The sequence below is a fragment of the Trachurus japonicus genome, chromosome 9 (genome assembly GCF_045865225.1).
Source record: "Trachurus japonicus isolate A0001 chromosome 9, Traja_1.0".
NCBI lineage: Eukaryota > Metazoa > Chordata > Actinopteri > Carangiformes > Carangidae > Trachurus > Trachurus japonicus.
In genome coordinates, this window is record NC_140915.1 from 18772735 (window position 1) to 18797218 (window position 24484).

A 24484-nucleotide genomic window follows, 5' to 3' on the forward strand; every position below is an offset into this window, starting at 1 on the left:
CTTTGCCATCTGTAGAAGAACAGCAACATGATCTGTATACTCTGTATTTTGTAACAAACTATTATTACTGTTATGTGTTTACTGTGAAGGCTCATTTGTGAACATAGAGGTTGTTTAACACAAACATAATATGGGTGCTTCTTCCCAGGCATAAATAATCTCATTGGTGGAGTTGAACCTTAAAGAGTTTTTGAGCCTCTTTGGAACTTCTTTTTGGGGTTGAATGCCAATGAAGAAGATTACACACAAAGGACACAACGTTTTCTTTCAAGTTAGTTTAGGTCCCCCTAATATTTTCCTTAAAGCATTTAGGTATTTCAGTTAAACCATTGCACAAAATATATTCAGCTTTATGGAGCTTTTCAGCATCCTTTACCTCATAGCTTTCAGTTTTACAGTAAACAGGACAGGGCTGGGTTTGTCTGGCTGAGTGAAGTCTAAATACATGCAGTTTAGGGTGAATTACACTCTGAATTTGCTGTTGGTGTCAATGTGAGTGTGAGTGGTTGTCTGTTTATGTGTCAGCCTCTCGCCCAATATTAACAGGGATAAGCTCTAACCCCCACCAAAACCTTCAGGAGTAAACAGTAAACTGTCGGTAATGGATAGATGGACATATACTGTACCTTTATCAACTACAGGGACAGTGAAATTGTGATGAATCTTAAGTGAATGACCTGAGAAACTAGTTAGTGGACATTTTGGAGTAGAAGCAGTTAGAGAACAATATATTGGAGCTGCTGGAGACCAAGAGAAGTGTAAATAGGCCACTGCCGACACGGTTACTTACCACAGCAATTTTAAAGTAGGGAGTTAATACCGTGATGTGGGTTTGCTCGGCTGCCAACAAGTGGCCAACAAGAACAACAAAACACAGCTTTAAATCCTGCAACTTCTTCATCCAGGACAGTGTTTGACTACTCCAAACCTGCTGTGAAAACCAGTGTGCTAGTCAGTGGAAGTTCTTGCCCACAACTGAAACCAGTGGGACCAATTAAATAAACCCATTAAAACACATTGGGACAAATTTTCATCATTGAACTCACAGTTTTAGTTTTTAGTCAAAGGAAGCCAAGTTCATCTGATCTCCCATCAATGGACTTCAATAGAGCGTGGACTTGACATGATTGCCCATGGTAACACTTATAGTAACTGCTGCGTTATTTTTTCAGCTCCACCCATGAAATTATTCTGTATCCAGACCACTCTGCCTTTTCTCGTACCCATACAACTCAGTCTGCATCACCAGTCGTAGTGACATGTTACATGTTAATAGTTTTTTGTTTAAAAAGTGTTAAAAGTACAGTATTTACAGTATAAGTGGTAAAGAAAACCTTGGAATAGTGAAATGAGATAGAATTGTCCCCCACAGCCTATTTGTGACATTTCCTTTCTGGTTCAGTCTCAGTGTTGTGTTTCTGAGCTTTGACCGCCCATCGCACTGAAATGTGAGGAAAGGCTAAAGGACATGAAGAAAATGGAGTAATGTCGAATGGTGTCTGGATGTTCCCTGACTTCATCCTATATGATGTCCCCCCCTCCCCCATTTTTGTTTTGTGCATGTGCAGTTTTCTAACACGCAGTCGAGGTAACGCGCATTCTAGCAGCTCATCCATCTGCAGCGTTAACTCACTGTGAGTTATTACCTCTCTGATACAATTTCTAAATCCTCCCATTGCCCCTCTTCCATCGCTCCTGCTCTGCTGCTACACCCTATCTCCTCCTAGTGTGGTCATTTCATCTTTCTGTGTAAACTGTCCAGAAGAACATGACAGTCCTCCATGCCCGCATCTTGTGATAGAGTTGCGTGTGTGTGTTTCAGTATTCCCATTCCTGTCCTCTGTTTCTGTTATTTCCCTGTGATCAGCAAGGATCACCGGGTTGTGTTTCAGTGATCATGGTACCTGACTGTGTATGATCAGCATCCTTATGTGTGAGAATGATTTTTTGATCTCATGATACTGCATATAATCGTTCATGCTGTCTGTGATATGATTCATTGCCCAAACTGCTGTTACCTGTTACATTATTACAGATAAACACCTGCTCAGCAGAAACAGACAGATACTGAGTGACTCACAGAAGTTGGACACAGCAGTTGTTGAGTCACTCATCAGTCTTATTTGTAGTGAGTCAGAATGATGAATGTGAAAACAAAACCAGTGGAATGAAACCGTTATTTAAGGATATGGCAGGTGAAATCTTGTATTTTTCATATTGTCAACAATTCCTATGAAAGCAGGCATGTATTGAGGTGAGACTTTGGTGAATGCCAATTTGTGGCAGTCACATTATCACCAACACTCAATTACATATAACTTTAAGACCTCATAATTAAAGTGTCCACAGGTGTTGCATCCAGAGTTGTCATGAAGGAGGAGATTAGCTGGAGAAACCCAAAATGCTTTTGGACAGGCTGTAAACATTTTTGTTTCTGCTGTAAGGTGTGCGTGTGCGCGTACTGTATGAATTTCTTTGATTACTAGTTGTAGTTTTTGGCTGACTTTCCATTGGATTTGTTGACATTGAGAAAATACATCTTCAAATGCAACAGAAACACTTGTACACGTCAACCTTAGTCCTTAGACTTTACCACATGATCAGACTACTCAGTGTTTGCTTCAGCAGGCTGCAACAGTTTCTGCCATAATCAAACTCTGTTGCCATCCAACAGAAGATAATTCATCATTACTGTTTAATTACATGTATAAGTCAGCTTTAGGGCACATTGTTGAACTGATACTGTAGGTTTAACATTTGAGAGACACAATATGTGCTTTGAATTGGTGATTAAGCTTCATCTTTGTTCTACATATTTCTGAGGATTTGCTTGGAACTGTGATTTAATTCATAAAAATTCTACACATTTTTGGAACAACTAAGGAGTCCACACTGATGTTAATTCTAGTAACACTACTTTTAGTGTAACTCTGGCTCTCTCAGGCCCACACTACTAGATTTTAATTTCAAAAACCAAACACTTCCACCCACGCCAACACACCTGTCTCATGTACATTGGACATGTGCAAGCTGGTGTAAACAGGAAGCAGACTACTTGCTCTCGAGTAAACCTTTTGGACTGGAGTGGTGTGGATGTGGACAGGAGGCAACAACGTAGTAAAAGAGATGCATCTCTTGAAAATGTAGTAGTGTGGAGGCAGCCTGAGCAGTATGATGCCTCAGTATGCTCCCCTCCCCTTTAGGTTACTCCATTGTAATGGCTCATTATGTCAGGAGATGTGTCCTGTAGTGAAACACTGACACAAACACTTTGACAGACAACTGTTATGCCAGCCAAACATCAGAGCTCTTCATTATTCCCCTGCTCCCTCGCAGCAAAAGCAATTTCTTTTGGGTTTCTGTATAATTTTCCATCTCTACTGTACATGTTGTCATTTTTCTGAAGCTTATCTGCTCCCTCTGTGCTTCTGTCTGTAACTTGTTTCTGTCCCTTTTGAAGTTCCTTCTCTCCCTCTCTTTGTTTCAATGTTGCTCCCTTTATGTGTTTGTAGGAGTTATGTCTGCACCCCAGTCCATCACTACCTGAGGTAAACCCAACCGCCTGCTAACAAGGTGGTGGATGATGATGATGATGATGATGATGATGATAACATGCATAAAAACATACATACTCATATTCTCACTATTTACATCCCTTAACACAAGAACCACATAAATGAAACAGACCCGCCCTGCATTGTTTTCATGCACACCATGTTAGAGGCTTCTTTGTTCATTCAGTGAATCCAGTTCCATGTTGTCCATCCCCCTCCTACAGTAGCAGGAGTTTTGAAGTGCAGTGCAGTGTGCTAGCTCTAAGATGAGTATGAAGAATGTAATTGAACCATGGAGCTTTGAGAAGATGGAATAAATAATTTTCTGTTTTCTAATCTGTGCGGTGTACAGATGTGGCTAATATGACAAGATGCCACATTAAAAAAATGGCATAGTTATATGTGCAGTACAGCAAAGAAATAGTTCTGTTGTTAGTAAGTTCATACATATCAAAAGTGCATGCGTTCAATCATTTCACAAATACTGTATTAAAAGACATTGACAGAGAATATGTCAGAGCATGGCGACATGGCCATGCTTGGCTGTTGTTCAGACGCTCTCCACAGTAGACTGTGACAAAAGAACACAGCGGTCTGCTGCGTTAAAGCACCATTGCACCTTGGTCATACTGTAAATCATCCAAGCATGTAGGGACTGTTCAAAACCTTCAGCTGGTTTTATGTGCCATGAAGTATAAAGTGCATACACTGAATGTGCCACACCTCAAGTGGAACCATGCCTGTTAACGTATCCATTGGAAAAGCTGAGAGCTTTTGTTGACAAAACTCTGCCATTGACATCAAAGTAGAGAATTCACAGAAAATAATTTACTTTTTACATTTAGTATTTTATTGTGATATCGGTGCTCCAGTGGTTATGATTTGTCTGGTTCTTGTGGTTCTCCCCCAGTAAGGAGCAGCAGAAGTCAATGAAGACGACGAGGTCAGTGTGGGAGCAGAGGACCAAACAGCTGAGGAGGCAGAACTGGGCGAGCTGCGAGGCCCTGTACAGCGAGCTGGAGCCTGAGGAGCGTCTCCGCCTCCATCTCCGGCCCGACATGAAGAGCCACCACGACCGGCCGCTGCTCGTGGAGCCTTGTGACAGGCCTTTGCTCGCGGGCCAACCGCACCACCATCACACGCCCTGCCTGCCCGAGGAGGCCGAGACCGCCGCCGACCCTCCTGCGACCCTCCACCAGCCTCGCCGTCACCACCGACACAGAGACCGGACCAGGACGAAAGACGAGACGAATGATAACGGCGACACTGGCGGAAGACAACACGTCCATCACAGTCGCTCCAAAGACCACGACGGCAGCCGGGGCAAAGAGGGGAAGAGCGAGAGATCCCGTAGCCGAGAGGGAGGCAGGAGGCATCACCATCAGAGCTCCATGGACGACAGCGGAGGAGTCAGGCCCGAGAGAGAGCACCGCCATCATCACTCACACCGGCAGTCCCGGGTGGGAAAGGGAACGGTAAACAGCGGAGGCAGGGAAGAGCGAAGGCGGCACAGAGATGGATGTTCTTCTCACAGGGACGGGGATGTTAACTCCAGAGGAGACAGTGGGGCCAACGGAGAGAGGAAGAGACACAGGACTCTTAATTCCAGGGGCCAATCCACAGCTGAGGGAGAAGAGTCCAATGAGAGAGAGAAGAGCCAGAGTCACAGGTGAAAATAATCTCAAAATCTTCATTAACTCATTTTAGCATTGGTCCAATACGGATTCACTTTGTTTACATCGTGTGCAGTCAGAAAGTGATAACTTTTGGGCTCTGCGCAGTTTCTCTTCAGTTGGTTTTACATAGAAACATGAGAAGCTGGCAAGCGTCATCACTGCATCAGAAAGTATCAGTAGATTTCCACATTTTGAAGAAAACAAAAATTGATTAGATATGTTCAATCCTACCATGCAGCTTTTCATATTATTTGGAAATTTAGTTTAATCCGTGTGTTTGATTATTTTATGTGACTTTTTAATGGACCCCAGGAAGAGTAGCTGCTACCAGGTGTAGCAGCTAATGGGGATCAAATCTAAATCCTCCCAGTGATGCCATGGTATGTAAATGTTTAGCCAGATCCATCAGCTTTAGCCAAGTCAAACATGTCACTGACAGTGGTGACAAGTCGCCGAATCCACTGTTTCTCATACATTGATTCATTTGTGGCAGCCCACCGCAATGTCAGCATTGACCCTCACTATTGATTTTCTTTTTTCTTTTTTACTATTTCAAATGAGTAAAATCGTATTTCATCCCAGAGCACATTGATTCACTCACTTCTCTTGGTCTTGGAGTTCTCTTTCTCTCTCTGTCTTGGCTGGGCTGTATCACAACATTTTTTTTTTTTCATTTGTAATACAGAGCCAGATTGCGGATACTTATGTATTTTCATGTAGGGGACAAAAGTGTTATTATTTATGAGGCATGGTTAGCAATCTTTTTAAGGGTTGTAGGATTTATTATCTTCTACCTGTGAGACCTGAATTTGGTTCCCAAGTGGAGCAGAAACAAAAGTGGCTTCAATCAGACTTTGGAAAAAAAAAAAAGTATGTGTGTTTATATGTGTGCCCCTCATAGACTGTAAAAAAAAGGTGCCCCTGCATTCATTATTTCTAGTTAGTTAAAGGGATAGTTCAACATTTTGGCAAATTGGCCCATTGCCATAATCGCTATAGTCATAGCAGTAGGTTCGTTACCTTTAATTGTCGGTGTAAGCTATTTTTAGAACGGAGGAGTGGAGCGGCAGGCTACTCAGAGCTACGCTATGGAGGCTAAAGGAATTTCTTGGTTTTCCTCATCAAACTCATCAAATACACAATCCAACAACTCCAAAAGGCTGTCGTGGACAAGTTGTGAGCTGCACAATCACCACGCTATGAGATAATAATGGAACGTTACGAGACGGAGCTGTTTTAGAGGTAAATTCATGCAAAACCGCTGATGCGTGTTGCGTTCAGGGACAGTTTTTCAGCAAGCAGTCTCTGTATTTACCCTGTATTTACCTCGAAAACGGCTCAGTTTCATAACGTTCCATTATTATCTCATAGTGTGGTGAATGTGCAGGTCACAACTTGTCCACGAAAGCGTTTTGGAGTTTTTGGATTTTGTATTTGATGAGTTTGATGAGGGAAACCAAGAAATTCCTTTAGCCTCCATAGCATAGCTCTGAGCAGCCTGCCGCTCCGCTCCTCCGTTCTAAAAATAGCTTACACCGACAAATTAAGGTAACGAACCTACTGCTATGACTATAGCGATTATGGCAATGGGCCAATTTGCCAAAATGTTGAACTATCCCTTTAAGGGTATATTTGTAAGGGTATATATTGTAGTTAAGTATATTGTATATTTCAGGAAAGCCATAGAGAAAGAGATGAGGGGGTGATGTGCATAAATGGCAATAGCTGTGGCAAAGAGTGGGATGAACTTATTTGTGTTCACAACATATGAACATGTTCATACAGACTGCAACATACTGTGTAGAAGAGAGAAAGTGAAAGTGGTATTGATCCTATTGACAGTAGAATCAATTTTCAAAAACCAGACATAGCATCAAAAGCATCAATATTTTTTGAGTCGATCTGCCAACCCTTATCTCAAATGCCAGATGTGACACATATAATAAATATATGAACCCGTCTTCTGTCTCACGCTGACAACAGACCCTCTGGACTGGCTGACTGTGTGGGAAACAAATGTTAGGGTTGTGGTTAGCCTCCACGATACAGGCATGAGATATTGATATGGAAGATGCTGTTTCTGACCTAGGGACAGGTTTGGTGATTCAGAGGGGGAGTCTCTGGCCATCTCCCCTCGGCAGGACTCTGGAGGCGCCAGCTGGCCTCCTGACCGGGTGGAGGACTCAGATAACCAGCGGAACGTGAGACGAACCGGCCGAAGCTCCATCCACGTTCCTCCTGTGACCGTCACCTCCCCACCTGGAGAGACCATCCTCATGCAAAGTCAGTATCACATTAATGTGACTTCATTGGCAGCCATTTAATTGAAGATCTCTGTGCATAGCCCCAGATAAAACAGAGGAAAAATGTGAAATTATGGTTCAACAGGATCTGAGACTTTCTATGAAATCATGTCACATGTCACACATACTTGTGTCTACATGGACATGACCACAACATAGTGTATGGCTCGCAATAGTTTAGTCTTACTTTCATCCTACACAGCTCGACCTTGGTTAAATGGTAACAATAAAGAATTCCTCATTGTGCCAAGAACATACAGTATATCATTTATTATCCAATTATGCTTTGAGGACATTCAAATAGACGACCACTGCTGGGGGTTCTGTGCTGTTCAATGACAGTCTGCCATGTCTGAGATTGTTGCTGCAATCAAACTGTCTGTGTTCACAGTGAACAGTATTGACTGTGAGACAATGCCCATGAATGAGAAGACTTTGGAAGATCTAGGTCAAAGTGGGCCCAGACCCATCCTGCCTTACAGTTCCATGTTCGTCTTTGGACAAGCCAATCCGTGAGTCACCTTGACCTGCTTTGTCCAACATGCTACAGAATTTAGACTCTTCAGAAACAGGATGATGGTCACCCTTTTCTTGAATCTTATCACTTTTCATGTCTAGCACATTTTAAATTTGAAGTGTTGAATTTATTTTTCACTTTATCCCCCTCACACCCAATACTCAGCCTTCCACTCAGTAGCTGCTGTCACAACTCAGTCTTTGTTACATCTTGTCTCCTGCTTATTGTTTCTCTCCCTCTCTGCGTCTGTCCCTGTCTCTCTCTCCTCAGGGTGAGGCGGTTATGTCACTACATTGTGACTATGCGTTATTTTGAGATGTCCATCCTGGTTGTCATTGCCATGAGCAGTATTGCTTTGGCAGCAGAGGACCCTGTCTGGACAAATGCCCCTCGCAACAATGTGAGACACACAGTGCACATGAACGCAACAATACAAATACAAATTAATTTTGTTATACATTTTCAGTACTAATTCTTTCTTTATTTTAGGTGCTCAAATATCTGGACTATGCTTTCACTGGTGTTTTTACCTTTGAAATGGTGATCAAGGTAAGCATGTACATAGGCAAATGCACAAGTATAACAGTTATAATAATGTCACTGTTTCTTTGTCTTTCACTGCATTTTTTAAACTGACTAAAAACTGAAAGTACTTAAGTAATGAATGTGGAGTGGACAGCAAGGCAGTCTGTGCCAGGCCGTCACCTCACAATGACAATTATAGTGCACTCAGGAAATCAGTCTTCAGTTCCCTTTTTATTGATAATCCATTGTATTTTCATATAAAATCACCATTGTTTACTGTCTCTCACTGATGAATATAACACAGAGGTGATCAAACATTTAAGTAGTTCAGCACTAACACTTTATAAATGTCCTCATAAAGAATTATATGTACAGGTTGGTGTTTAACTGGCTGAGCATTGCATTCCTCCACCCAAAATTACATTACATTATTGATTTGTTAATAGCCAGTTATCATTAACCATCACAATATTATATGATAACTAAAAAGATATATAGTTGAACTGACCAATACAGGCTTATCATATGTCAGAAATAAGGCAGTTTGAAATAAATACAAATTAAACATATAAAATAAACTTACATTACATAGTTTAAAGTGAAATTAATAAAATACATAACAATGATGTGTTTTGCTCAGATGGTGGACCTGGGCCTGTTGCTCCATCCTGGATCCTACTTCAGAGACCTGTGGAACATTTTGGACTTCATAGTAGTCAGTGGAGCGCTGGTGGCTTTTGCATTTTCGTAAGTTCAAAAACTTTTACTACATAAAATAAGATGGATCAATTTGTAAATTGTCACTCCTGATCATCAGAGTTGGTGTAAGCGTGTGATGTGTCAGGGGCAACACACAGTAGGCTACATACTAAATCTTAATGAGAAACAGTTGTAATTTGGTCTGTGTTGCACAGAAATCTGTCCTGCAGCTTCCAGTCTGCTAATGTTCATTATAGGTGAAAGGAACAGCATGTTTAAACAATAGTTGTAAACCAGAAGAGAGCAGAGGAAGATGAGCTCATCTTTTGGTAAGGGTTGACCAAATACAGTGACTGTCAGGGTCTGTCCGATCTTGAGTGGGTCCAGTAATTAGTGAACTTCCCCTTGATGGACTCATCCCAGGTTCAATGGCTGAATGTGCATTATGCAAATTCTATTGTAAATTAATATAGTGCTAACATTAGCACGATATATAATTATAATATAATAATTTAAATGGTGTTACAGATATGTTGTTGCATTTTATCTGTGATTTAGTAGCCTGTGTGTTTATGTGTGTGTCTCTGTGTGTGTATGTTTGTGTTTGTTTGTGTGTGTGTGTGGGTGTTGTGCAATGTGTTTAATGATGATCCTCTCCCTGTTTCTGTGCTGGGATCGTTTTGAAGGAGTTTCATGGGGTAATGCCTCCTCTCTCTCTCTCTCTCTCATCTTGCTTGTCATTATTTATGTGTGTATTTGTGTGATAGAAGAAACACATGCACTGCAAAAACAAGTAATTTCCTCACATATTCAGTCTTACGTCTTACATAAATGTATTCAGGTTTTCTTTAAAGGTGCATCATAGGATGGGAAGTACAACTTTTCAAGAAGATACTTTTGTTTATTCCTGTATAAAATGAAAGTGAATAATAATTCATTTTTAAAAACCCATTATCACATTTTATTATAGGTGTAGTTTTTAAGTGAATTCCATTCATTATTTGACATAGAGGAGTGTGGGAGTTAACTTGTTTGTTGTAACCACTGAAATTGTATTACTGCCTCACAGACTAATCTAACATTCACAAACACAGAAATAATTATTAAATGTGATTTGAATATTGTTCCTACATAAGTTATATTTTGTAGAAGAATTTTAGTAGTAGTTGTAGAAGTATTTTAGTTGATTTCCAGCGTTCCCTGCACTTCCCGAATTCTTTTTCAAAACACACACAAAGTGATTACAGTGAATTGTGGTCTAGAGGCTTCTGTCAATAGACAATCATCTCATTGTCTACTGACACTTCACTGGATTCTTTCTGCATCATTGTTACTTCTTGGTGCAGAGGTTGTGAGCAAAGTCAGCTCAGAAATTCAAGATGCATCACTTGAACAGACTGTAAGGCCTGCAGTATATGAATTGAAATTGCTTGTGAGGATGGGTGTCTATTTTTGCAGTGTTCACTGTTGTGCCTAGGACACATTCCCATCTCGTCGTCCATCTAAGACCCTCCTGTACTTGACCATCATGTGCTTGGCTAAAGGTCTGTCCTCCATACTCTCCTCTGTTATGGAGGGGCATGTCACCTGCGTGTTCACCATCCTTATCTTCCTTAAGCCTCTTACGGGAGGTTTTTTCATCAGCACTTTGGCTCGACACAGCTCTGCTTGGACTGGAATGATATCATCAATTTCATATTCTCTGTTATTAATTCACTGACTAGAGGCTCGTTATGAGCAAGCTGCTGTTGGGGGGGGCATGAGTACATCTCAGAGATTATCAGTCTTCTCAATGTTCTTAGCATGCCTCTTAGTTCGACTGTACGTCATGTATGTATGTTAGCTATAGGTTTTTAATGACTGCCCCATGATCATATTCCTCATCATTTCCATTCACATGCAATTTATTTTATTCCATCTGACTTAACGTGTATCTGTCCAACTCAGCATTATGCTGCGAGTGGGGATATATTTACGTGGTTTGGTTCCTAACAGCGAGTTAAACCCATATACAGTTCTTATCAGCGACTGACAGCTTGTATAGGTATTCAGGAAAAAATGAATGAGACATTATGAAATGATTCTAACTACTCAACCATCTGCAGTAGTAAACTAGCACTACTTTTAGGGTTTACATATTATTAACCATGGCATCCATTTGTTGGTGTTACTTAGATTATAAATATATAAATATATAAATATATATCCGCACTGTGTGGGAACTGGTCCTGGATAGTGCTAGATACAGTATCAGGGCTCAGTTGCACAAATCACTCCAAGTCTTCCTTCAAGTCAGACTTGAGATTTTCTTAAAATAAACACATTTGCACAAAACACACTTATGCCTTCTCCTTAAGGATTCCTTAAGATTAGTTTATTTATTTAGGATTTTCCTCTTATTTTGTTTTATACTGAAGAAATCAGTGTTATGTAAGCTGTTGCACAGAAGAGGTTAGTAACTGGAGTTCCTCTGACTCTGTAGCTGCAACATGAGTTGAGTGATATGGTGATAAATGAAGAAAATGAGCATGCCTTGAAAAGAATGCGAGAAGATTACTCCCTGAGCTACAGTAAGGAGAAATTAAACCAAAAGTGTTTTAACTACTGTAACTTTAACTCATGGTACAGTTAAAAAGTTACTCTTGGTGAGCAGTTAAATTTTGCTGTTTTTAATTTCACATTTACAAGTAATTGCATTATATTAAAGCAACCTGTAGTAAACAAATGCAAAGACGCAGGATGAATAGGTTGCTGAGAGTTAAAAATGTTTTCAGTTTCATAGTTACAGTACTTTACATGCTGTCTATATTTACTAATTTTGTATTTCATAAAGTCTCATTTATTATGTAACATTATTTCTAGTTTTTATTCCTACATACTGAAATCTTCAACAAGTTAAATCAGACTTAAACATATCATTTTCAAAGGCTACTTGGCCTCAGGTCAATTTTTCTGCAAGTGGTTCAAAATGCAAAGCCTTTTTTGATTGACAGCTGTCACTCACTATCCATGCACGTCTCTGGAGCTCAGCCTGCCTGCCATCCATCTGATCAACTGCCTACAAGGATAACAAACCATAGCATCTCCATGAATCTGTCATCTCACCTAGTGGAGCCTCTCAAGTGTTGAGCTCAGTCTGCAGCCTACTGGTGCATTCCATGTTTGATGCTGCAAAGCGCAATACTGCCTTTCCATGTCAGCATAACCTGGTTTTTAGGGCTGGGATGATATTTCTTTTTGTTTTATTATTAGTTTTATTATTATCATTTAGAAGAAGCTTAGAAGTTGGCATTTGCTCTTTTATTTGATGTTTTGGTTGAGTGAAAAGTAGCAGCGTGCAACAAGTGTTGAACAAGTACCTGTTTTAATTGCTGAACAGTCTTGATTTGTTTCTTATAAAAGGCACATTCAGCGTCTAATCCCACCGACTATTTTCTCCTCATATGGCCTGATATTCTTTAGTTGAATCCAGTGTGGAACATAGTCCTTACTATTTACTCATGCAGTTGTCTGCTACCAACCAAAATATAGACAACTTTACGTTATCATTTATGGAAACTATAGTGTTTTGATGTGATGCAAACATATGCTTTTTTTGATTGTATGTGTGAAGCATCGATAAATGTGCTGTTCCTTGTTTTACCACTGTTTTCCCCCAAGTAGATCGCAGCAAGGTGTGACCAGGTGGGGAACCCTCCTATGCCACCCCATCCCCCTCCCTGATCCCTCACCCTATACCCTACCCTAAACCCTTTCCCAACCAAATCCAACCCTCTCTAACTACCATTCTTCTTCTGGTTAGATCAGCTTCATGTGCAAAATATTAAGCCCATATAAGCCAGTGACTCAAATGCCTTTTTAACACAACAGTAATCTCTGTCTGACAGCTTTCAAGTGAAACCTGCCGCTGCCTCCCAAACATTCTTTTAACCATTTCATTCCCAAATGCCTTCTTGCTTTGCATATTTACTTTATATTTCTGTTCTAATTAGTTCTTTTAATGACCTTAACATAAGGATAAGCAGTGATAATCAAAGTTTAAAGTAGTATTTAACAAACAAATTGTTTAAATTGCATTTTGGAATGAAATCTGTTATGCAGAGGCTTTTCCTTGCGTGTTGGACTATCCATCTTTGCTCTCTTCATCCACTGTCACCAAACTCTTTACACTGAATTTCCCGTCCTTCTGGCTGAATTCACATGAGTTCTCTAGTAATAGCATGTGAAGTCTTCCAGCTCTCACACTACACATAAAGCCAGTGTTTATCCGCATGGGGGGCAAGTAGCCAGAATGATATTGTTAGAGGGTGAATGAACAGTTTTTTATACACATATTTATTTCTTAAGATAAAAGTTTAGTCATGTGTAGCCATTGGGCATCCTGCTGTTTAGAGGGCCACTAGTGTGGATATGGGCATTGTTATTGTGGGAAATGGGAGAAGCAAAAGATGACCAAAATTAAAAAAATAAAATTAAAGATTACCAAAATTGTACTACAGTACGCTCAGCTTAGGTCGCATTCAGTCATCATAACAAAACAAGAAGATTAACCACATCATTTTGTGTCATTGATTTGTTCAAATTAGGACACCCCCCCCCAAAAAAAATACCCTGAATGTTCATGTGATCAGTCTGAGTACATACTTTAGTTTCTTTGTGACAGTAATGCAAGTGTGAAGTAAGAAACGTAGAATTCTTTCATTATGGTATTTTATATCTTTATTTCCTGAAGTTCATGTTATCGTGAAGGCTAATCGAAGAAATCTGAACCAGTCCTCTAAATTATTCTTTAATGCATCCTGCTCGCTGTGCGATACATGCTTATGCTGAGAGAGGCAAATGTGTTCTGAAGTGTAATAGAGTGTTGAGAGTTGAAGAGATTTAGTTTTCATGGCTAAGCTCTCTGTTCTCACCCCAGAAAAGGATGAGGAGAAGGTAATGAGGCCACACCTGAACTAGATGCCCTTGTTATCATTTGAGCCTTTATGTGGCCCAAAGCTTCACACTGTAGCCCCTGCAACAAGTCCAATCTCTCTGTTTCCTCACTGTATCTGGGTGTTGAGGGGTATTCTTTGAAAGCTATCAGAATATCTCACATGGTTTTTGCCTCAGTCCTCCCTCTTAGTGTTTGGTCTGATAACACTCTGATCAAATGTTACTGAAAACACATGCTGGACTAATTTGCATCAGAGCATGGAGTTGTTGCATGTTATTTAACCAGGGGGGGGCAAAGGGACCTCACAGAGGAACCATGCCCATGCTGTTTGTCACCCTACAGCTAATTTGCCCTGTTGCCCAAAGTCTAGGATTCTTTGAAAGCTATATTTCCCAACATTTTTTAGGAGACATTAGAGAGTAGTCACTCCAGGCATGCGTTGCAAGATTCCTAGTTCAGCAATAACATTAACAGACATTAAACGCTGAACAAAATCTGTATTGCTTCTCCTGGATCTGAAGTCTTCAAATCACTGCCTCCTTGGAATTAACTTTTCCAGAGAGGATGAAGAGCGTAATTCTCCTATACTTAAAAAAAAAATAAAAATTAGACAATGAGTATGCCAAATTTATAAGATTTCTTCAGAGCCTTACTTGTCAAGTAATAGTATTTATGTTAAAATATACTTTAATTTGATTTTGTATAGTGTACTCAATTTTGCCCTCTACCTTGTTGAAATGTTGATTTGACACCTATTGATTATACACGTAGCATTTTCTTGCCAGGAACGGCAGCCATCTCAATGTGTTATATCAAAAGAGTAATAACCAAGTAGGATCTGTGCCAAGTTAAGCACTTGTATCCACATTTGAAAGCTCTCCAACCCCCTAACCCTCCTGAGCTACCATGCCAGTAATATAGTAAGGCTTTTCCAATCTTACAACTCTGCCTCCTTTACATAGGACCTGCTGCTAAGATTCAGGAGTTCCTTTAAGTTTCCACTGCTGAACATCAGCCACAGTTAGGACCATCAGTTCCTTCCTGGGCTTCATTAGGTTATGACTTCCGGTCAGAATAAAAACCAGCCCCACCAAATGTGAGGCACTGGTTCTCAGACAGATGGTAGACTGTGTTGTGGCCCAAAAAATGAGAATGCAAATTGCATCAGTCAATTTTAAAAACTTTACACAGTGATTGACCAGGTGTGTGTGTGAGAGTAAGGAGGGAGTTTGAACTTTCTTTTTTCAGCCTTCACACAGCTGGCAGGTTTACTTTACGTACAAATGACTACAACGTCATCTGGAGTGCCTTCAAGGCACTAAGCGTGTGCCCTGCGACACTTATTCCCAACTGGATGACTCATCACATCTAACTATTTTCCATGAGAGCAGGAATTTTACTACTTTATCTCAAGCATGCTCCCTCCGAACCTGAGGCTATTTTTGTATCCTGCAACTACAGGGTTTTCAAAGACACCCAAAAGTCTTCACTGCTGTGGTGGATCCCACATAGCCAGTTACTGTATGTCGTGACTGGTGGTTGTGGAGAACAGGATTCTTTTTTGGGGAGCGTAAATAGTGGAAGAGCTTTGTACCGAATGGGTCAAGGATGTAGAAATTATGAAACCAGCCAAGGGTGGACAAAAAAAGATGTCACATCTTTTTCCCCACCATTGTGATGTGTCACACAAATTGTGTTATGGGAATGAAACATGCTATTGTCCTGCTGCTCTATGATCATTTTTGTATGTGATGCCCCACAACTGATGTTTTAGGGTCATTATTTTTGTATTACACTGCAACAGTGTTAGGATCCAACTCTTCCCCTGTATTTAAGTATTGAAGGAGACAGGTATCATATTGACAAGGACTTACCTGTTTATAACTGTAGGAAAGGCTCAATTCTGAAATTGGGATCAGTGCCCTTTTTGATGTCCAGTGCCTTGCCCACCTCAAATCACTAAAAATAACACAGGTATCATACGCAAGTATATCAACTGTTCAAACCCCTGCCAGGCAACTATTGAGACTTTATGTGCAAACTGCACATTAGAAACAAGGTAAATCGGAGTTGTTGTTTTTTTCTCGCATTTTTCTCACATCAGACAATGACATGATGAGTATGAGCCTCTGTCCCCTTATGTTACATTGCTGAACCTGCTATTTGCCAAAATGTGTTTTTCGTGTTAAGTGGCAAATTAGTTTAACTAAGATCTTAATCCTGAAATGCCGACCCGAGACATGTTGTTGATTAAGATCCCTCATGCACGGTCTTAAGTATGACCATATTTGCATGGAGGATAATAGAAGCTTTTCTGTGGATTGACTGCATGTTCAAAGAGATTTCAGGCTGAGTTGTTCATGTAAACCAGGATTACATGATACCCACAGCTGAGCTGAATGGTGAGGAGTTACATGTCCTTGCGTGAAGCTGCCTGTGCTGCGGAGCATTAACTGTGCTGGAATGAATGTGCCTGGAAGTGCTAGAGATTTACCCTCCAGGAGTTGAATAGCTGCAGGGAATGCATTTCTCTTGTTGAGCTGTCTGAGCCTCCATCCAGAGGGCATTTCCTCTTTGAGGGCAGCTGCTGGGTGAGAATCATTCATGGCTTTTTGATGAAGCCAAACGTAATAAATTGTGACAGAGAGTGGCCATAATGTCAGATACACTTTAACTGTTCTCTCTAATGCGTTGGAGTACAAAATCAAACCCTGATAGAAAAAATCAGCACATTTTCTAAACCAGATATATAAATGAGAGCCTGCTTTACTTGCTGAAATATATATACCGGTATACAGTATATTTCTTTTTTGCAAGAAATGTAACCTCTGCTGTATAGTTTTACAAACGCTGCTTTTTTCAGAAAGCTGTTGTCTACCTCATTAACCCAGCTGATTTAATCAGATTTCAAAATTAGTCAAAATTAGGACTTTCCTGTTAAGATCTGAAAAGCTCTTTCTGTGCTGTTTATCCAAATTATTAATACTGAAAAACAAAAGTCTGATTATTGCAGGTTGTTTGTAGATAATTATGTTTGTGGTTTAACAATGATTGCTTTCCACAGGGGGACCAAAGGCAAAGACATAAGCACTATCAAGTCACTGAGGGTTCTCAGAGTACTCAGGCCTCTCAAGACCATCAAACGTCTGCCAAAACTCAAGGTTCTGCCCCTTTACTGTTTATTTTCTTTATATATTTTGATTCATTTATAAAAAACTTTGCAGAGCTCAAATGCAATTAAGGCAGCAAATCGTATTGGCACAGGAGGAGGTTTTGGTTGGGATGGTCTTTTTACATTTATTTTATGCTTTATTTCTTTTTTTGTATTTGTGGAAAGTATTTTATATCTACTGATCACACACACACACACACACACACACACACACACACACACACACACACACACACTGTCAATATGTTCACAAATAATATTAGAATAAATCTACCTCCATGTAGGATCTTCATACCAGTTTTGTTGAAATATAATAAGCCTTTTGATTATCAACCTGATAACATGGCAGTGATATTTGATGATATCTCAGTGCTGCCCTGCCTTGAAACACACTCCATTATAACCTCACTTCAGCTCAGTAGATACCAATCAGCTGCCAACATGCACTCTACTTTCATGCTTGTTTGAAGCGCAAAATGCCCAAATCTATCTAGTTGCAAAAGAAAACAAACAGCAGATCTGTCTCGGTTGCAGCACCTGAAACAAGAATAGAATATATAGACTGTATGCATGTGACCTGGTATCATGCTGGGCAAAATGTAATCATTATGTCAGTGAAGAGCCTTTCTGCTCTTTGCTCTCAGCCCCATCTTACCTGTGTTTGAATTCTGACAAAATGTTCTTGTGTAAGTGAATACGTTTTTAGCTGCATGCCTTATTAATTGCATGATAATGCATCTCACATCTCATCAGGACCCATCAGGAGTAGTCCCAGTAGCCAGTATCCTCTGTGGCTAGTCTGAACATTTGTTCCACTGAGATGGATATAGAATCACATTCAAACTTAACTTTAAAGACAGCTCTGGTTAAGACAGCGGTATCCTGACAGTTTTCAACCATGTTAAAACGACACGTGTGTATTTGTGTGTGTGTGTGTGTGTGTGTGTCTGTGCGCGACTGTGTGTGTGCATGTGTGTGTCTATTTGTGTGTCCGCAGGCAGTGTTTGACTGTGTGGTCAACTCCCTGAAGAACGTGCTGAACATCCTCATCGTTTACATCCTCTTCATGTTCATCTTTGCTGTCATCGCAGTTCAGCTCTTCAAAGGCAAATTCTTCTACTGCACAGACGAGTCCAAGGGTCTGGAGAAAGACTGCAAGTTGGTCTACCCCAACTCACTCTTCTTCTTATTTTAACAACTTTCTACCTGTAAAAGTTGGTGTGTTTGTACCCGTCTCCACTCAGCTTTATTCATGCCTTCATGTCTTCCAGAGGACAATTTTTGGACTATGACAAAGATGAGGTAGCTGCCATGCCCAGAGAGTGGAAAAAATATGAGTTCCATTACGACAATGTGCTGTGGGCCTTCTTGACCCTCTTCACTGTCTCCACTGGCGAGGGCTGGCCAACGTAAGTGCATCTAACTGATTAAAGTTTTTCACTATACTATGCTACTCAAGAATGAAATGATTAAAAACTTTGGTGGTCAAAGGTCAAAGGTCAGTGTGACCTCACAAAACACTTGTTAGCCATTACTCAAGACTTAACACAGTAATTATGGATAGATGGCCACAAGGAGGTGATTTACTAGATTTGATTTATTCCTGAGTTCAGACTTGAAGTTGAACTTTACTCTTGTTTGCAGTGTACTGAAGCACTCTGTGGACGCCACCTTTGAGGACCAGGGCCCGAATCCAGGATACCGGATAGAAATGTCCATCTTCTATGTGGTCTACTTTGTGGTCTTCCCTTTCTTCTTTGTCAACATCTTTGTCGCTCTGATCATCATTACCTTCCAGGAGCAGGGAGACAAGGCCTTGTCTGAGTGCAGCTTGGAAAAGAACGAGGTAAAGCAGAGACATGCAAACACAAAGAGGAGTGAGAAGCTGATTTCACCTCTGCACATATACCTTCATGTGAAAACATATTTTTAATCATGCAAAGTAAAAAATAAAAGAAATCCTGTGGCTTCCCTCCTCAGTGACAGTCTCTTAACAATAATTAGTAGCAAATTGTACTTCCAAGTTTTAACCCTATGTTGTTAAATGTGGAAAAGTGCTGTAAAAACAGAAACACCTGGCTACACTTTCCACTGACAGTGTATTGTGTTCATTGAAAACACAAAATCACTGACCAACACGGAGCCTCTGATTCATTACAAAGCACCAACCCAGGGATGAGAGACGATGGATCAATGTTGCCAGTCTGCACGGCAGATAACAGCCCACTCTTTGAATCTGTGACAGTGTGTATGTGTGTGTGTCTGTGCGTGATCTGTAACTGTATGATGACAACGCTCCCTGCAGTTGTGTGTCTGGGCCCTCTGATTCTGAGCAGAAACACACACTCAGCTGGCACTGTTAAAGGAGGTGATCATCCAGCAGCTTACAAAAAAAGCACATTTTGTGGTGAAGATGGTTGATCAGTTTAAACCAGTTTGAGAGCTGTACAAACAGGTAGCAAAACGCATAGAGAGCTGTTTAATCCAGTTACCCCTGGATGCCCCTCCCTTTAAAATGATGAAGACAATGCAGCAGAGGTCTGGTTTCTTTTTTACAGAGGGCTTGCATTGACTTTGCCATAAATGCCAAACCTCTGACCCGCTACATGCCTGAGAACACGCAGTCCTTCCAGTACAGGATGTGGAAGTTTGTGGTCTCGCCTCCATTTGAGTACTCCATCATGATCATGATCGCTCTCAACACCGTGGTACTCATGATGAAGGTAAGAAGTCTGACTTTTACCACATTTGATGTAGTTGAACAAGCTTGGACAGTCCTAGATCCATCAGCTTAGGAAAAGATCAGTTTGACATTGAAACATGTTCCCTCTCAGCAGCAGTTACAGCAAGCAGCTGTTAAGCTCACCTTAGCATGAAGACTGGAAACAGATGGAAGCAAACTCTTTGTGTTTATCTAATATTAATTAGCAGGTTACATGTCAATTTTAATAGATGGACAGCAACAAAGAAAGTAAATGTATTTCCAAAAATGTTGAAGGGTTCCTTTGGTGGTGTTCAACCTACATGTAAAACACTCCTGTCTTTCAGTTCCATGGAGCTCCAGACTTCTATGAAGTAATGCTGAAGAACCTCAACATAGTCTTCACCACTCTCTTTTCTTTGGAGTGTATCCTCAAGATCATTGCTTTTGGTCCCCTGGTGAGAAACAGTCACAGAGCAATCCTACACATGCTGATGAATGTAAGATAAATACCAACCAGGGATTTCCTGCTGTTTTCTCAGAACTACCTGAAGGACGCCTGGAATGTGTTTGACTTTGTGACAGTGTTGGGCAGCATCACTGACATCCTGGTGACTGAAATCAATGTAAGAGCACCCACTCCACTCTCATCTCAACAAAGCCGAATGCACTGTTGTCATGGTAATGGGCAGGGGCAGGGACAGTCTGAACAGCAAGCTTTTAGCAAACAAGTTAACTGCTCGTATCAGCAAAGACAATCACATGGCACTGGTCCAGGGAAGCCCGGAGGCTCTGGACAAAGACAGAGGGAAGGATTGTGAGTGAGTCTTTTGTCAGTTGAAGGATTGATAACGGAGGGCTGACACATGAGCTGAGGATGAACAGCTACCTCAGAGAGTAATTTAAAATACTCTGTTGTGTTTGACAGTTTCTTTATTGGTATATAAGTGCACATTGTGTAGCAGCCTTTGACTGATTTACATGTGCAAGTTTTTTAACCTGTATCAGTTGCTGTTTTGGAATATGACTGTTCCTGTTCTCTCACCCCCCCTCCCTCTGTCTGTCTCTTGTTGATTGTCATCACTGGCGTTGCCATGCCCGGGTCCCAAACATCACTAGACTACGGTGAGTGACAAGCTGTTGCCATTCTCTCTTAGCTAAGCACATAAAACTTAACCTTGACCATAACCCTCTATGTTTTCTTCGAGCACATGGGTTTCTCATAAAAACAAGAAGATAAAAATAACAAAGGAGTACCCACTTTGTTATATTCCTCAGTGTGGAACCATTGGACAACGGGAAGGAACAAATAGAAAGATCAGGGGGGAAATTAGTGTGTGGGGTAAAAACCATTTATTGTTTAACTCAAACACAAACTACATCATTGCAAAAGGTAACTAAACACGCTCCTTCAACAAAAGGAGACGACATGCAGCACTCGCGCTGCCATACAGTGCTCTACTGGCCTCCACTTGGCTTCCTGTCTCGGAGCTGCGTTCTGCTCATCTACTCTGGTGGAGGAGTGACACCTGGAGGGAAGGAGAGAGCAGCAACACCAGACAGGGGACATAACACTGATTTTATTAGCTGCAGCAAACACGTAGACAAGCAGCTTCTCAGAGTTAATGTTTGAGCACCCTACTCTAGCACAAAGAGTCAGCACTCAGATGCTGAAACAAATTTGAGATCATCACTATTTCGTTTTTTCCCTTCATTATTAATGTAACCACATTCAGCTTGGGTTTGGTGATAAAAGTTGTTAAAGGGGGTTTGCATGCTCAGAATTGGTCACCTGATGAAGTTAAACTTTAACAATGTTGTGGTCATCGGTGGTCGATAAGGATATGCAATGTCCCATCTGTGTCTCACAGGACAGGCTACTGAACCTGAGCTTCCTGAGGCTGTTCAGAGCCGCTCGCCTCATCAAGTTGTTGAGGCAGGGCTATACCATCCGCATCCTGCTGTGGACCTTCGTCCAGTCCTTCAAGGTGCTCACACATTCACACACACTCACCGTTGAGCTAACACAGACTGTATCAGCATCCACGTGCACACAGCACAGGCTAGTCTACTCTCACAAACTCACACATCCATACACAGTATCTCCCTGCATGCACAAACTTAAATATCCTGACTGAAATAATTCAGAGTGCATATTAATAATTAAGTGTGTTTTGGTTTCCCATTGTTCCCTTTAGGCCCTGCCTTATGTTTGCCTGCTGATTGCTATGCTGTTCTTCATTTATGCCATCATTGGGATGCAGGTGTGTGATGCCCATGATGTTTACACAGGGTTTCAGTATTAAAATGTTTTGGCCAGAATGTGAAAAATATGACATTCCTGAGACATTTTACTGTGTCTGTGCTGTAGGTGTTTGGCAACATCGACCTGAACGAGGACACCGCTATCAATCACCACAACAACTTCCGCACATTCCTCCAGGCTCTCATGCTGCTGTTCAGGTCCAAAAGCAATATATACATTGTGTGTGTGTGTGTGTGTGTGTGTGTGTGTGTGTGTGTGTGTGTGTGTGTGTGTGTGTGTGTGTGTGTGTGTGTGTGTGTGTGTGTGTGTGTGTGTGTGTGTGTGTGTGTGTGTGTGTGTGTGTGTGTGTGTGTGTGTGTAAAAATATACATCATACAGAATGTAATAAATCACTGATACAGTTGAACAACAGACTTCCAACAGAGGCCTATACGTATCAGTGGTACTGTTCCATGTTTATAATGAGTCTATTCCCTGGCGGATCACATATACATACAGATCAATTCAATGTGACAACAAATGTACATAAGACAAGAGTGCGCAAGAATACAGTAATGCTCACTGGAAGAAAAGTGAAATTACTCTGCGTGAGGCGAACATTTAAAGCAGATATTGGTTTGTTTCAGTTGCCATTGCCAAAAGTTTCTGACAAACATTTTTTTCTGGTGGCCCTGTGCACATCAACATACTGCTCTGCTAGTCTGCCAGTGCTGCCAAGCAGATCATCTAACTGGGACTATGCTGATCAGAGCCTCTTTGCAAATAATGTACCATCTGTTTAGATGGACTCATGAGCACGTTAGATCTGACTGTTTTCCCTAGGACTTCCACATGGGTAGACAGTCCTGAAATGCTACCAGACCTTTACAGTATGTCTCCTCTGTGTTTCTCTGTCTCTATGTATTTATGTGTATCAGGAGCGCGACTGGTGAGGCCTGGCACGAGATCATGCTGTCATGTCTGAGTCACCGACCCTGTGATGAGCAGTCAGGGACCCAGGGAAAAGAGTGCGGCAGCGATTTTGCCTACTTCTACTTTGTCTCCTTTATCTTCCTCTGCTCTTTCCTGGTCAGTACTGACACATCCTCTCTACATTTACTGTATCTGCCAGCCTGTGATTTATTCTGTCAGGGAAGCAGGAGTGTAAATCAATGTAGTTCAACTTATAGTGTATGTTCATTGTTCAAGCATTTTACCTTATTACTTTATGTTTAAATGTGTAGTTTTTATGCTCCTAATACTACTCTAAGACCGAGTCTGCCTGTCCTCTTGTTAAGTTGATGTTTTGCAAACTTGCATTTGCTGCTGTTGTTATACACACTTTATATTCTGCACAGGTGAGCTTTGCCTCTGTAAATGGCAGAAACACACAAAATCAGTGTTATATTGTTATAATGCAATATATTCTTACAAAGTTAGCTACTTCTCACCTACATGTCTGTGTTCCAGATGCTGAACTTATTTGTGGCTGTCATCATGGATAACTTCGAGTACCTAACCAGAGACTCGTCCATCTTGGGACCCCATCACCTCGATGAGTTCATCCGGGTCTGGGCCGAGTACGACCCGGCTGCGTGGTATGTTCAGACCGGGCTCTGAGCCCCAGAGAATATCATACAGAGTAAAGTGGAGGGAATAGACACCCTAACCTTACTGCTCTCTTCCCTGGCCTCATACACAGGCCTGATGCCTGTACCTTGTTGTATGCAGTGAGCCCACTGATGATCATTGTTTTATTTGAAGCTATCCTGAACGTTTGTTTATTTATGTGCTTGTTCTTTTCCACAGTGGACGGATTTCCTATAAGGATATGTACAATTTGTTACGCATTATCTCACCCCCACTTGGCTTAGGGAAGAACTGCCCTAATAGGGTAGCATACAAGGTTTGCATATACCAGACATTTCCGTCACTAGGGTGCTTCGTGTACCTCTATACCAAGAAACTTTTAACTGAATGGCTGTGCACCAATGAAATCGCCTTTAGTCTAGCACCTGCCCCTTCAAACTGACTGGCTTTGGTTGATGATGCCGGAGTGGAAACAAAGCTTTCAAAGCCATGGCACTGTCCCAACATGCCACCTGCCATGCCTACTTTCTCCTGTCTGCAGCGTTTAGATGGATGACACATTTTAC

At 41.1% G+C, this 24484-nt stretch overlaps 1 protein-coding gene across 1 annotated transcript in view; it reads left to right on the forward strand.

Moving 5' to 3' along the window:
* Window positions 1-24484, forward strand: part of cacna1ba (calcium channel, voltage-dependent, N type, alpha 1B subunit, a) — an 85606-nt gene that overhangs the window by 47910 nt on the left and 13212 nt on the right. Inside the window, exons 20-39 of the mRNA XM_085786359.1 lie at window positions 1569-1634; window positions 3513-3548; window positions 4465-5223; window positions 7320-7513; window positions 7925-8045; window positions 8321-8450; window positions 8540-8599; window positions 9216-9322; window positions 17275-17371; window positions 18380-18540; window positions 18654-18791; window positions 19027-19228; window positions 19941-20105; window positions 20431-20541; window positions 20626-20709; window positions 21955-22071; window positions 22282-22347; window positions 22455-22546; window positions 23267-23417; window positions 23799-23926. Coding sequence (XP_085642485.1) covers window positions 1569-1634; window positions 3513-3548; window positions 4465-5223; window positions 7320-7513; window positions 7925-8045; window positions 8321-8450; window positions 8540-8599; window positions 9216-9322; window positions 17275-17371; window positions 18380-18540; window positions 18654-18791; window positions 19027-19228; window positions 19941-20105; window positions 20431-20541; window positions 20626-20709; window positions 21955-22071; window positions 22282-22347; window positions 22455-22546; window positions 23267-23417; window positions 23799-23926 — 2985 coding nt within the window. The remainder of the gene's footprint in view (window positions 1-1568; window positions 1635-3512; window positions 3549-4464; window positions 5224-7319; window positions 7514-7924; window positions 8046-8320; window positions 8451-8539; window positions 8600-9215; window positions 9323-17274; window positions 17372-18379; window positions 18541-18653; window positions 18792-19026; window positions 19229-19940; window positions 20106-20430; window positions 20542-20625; window positions 20710-21954; window positions 22072-22281; window positions 22348-22454; window positions 22547-23266; window positions 23418-23798; window positions 23927-24484) is intronic.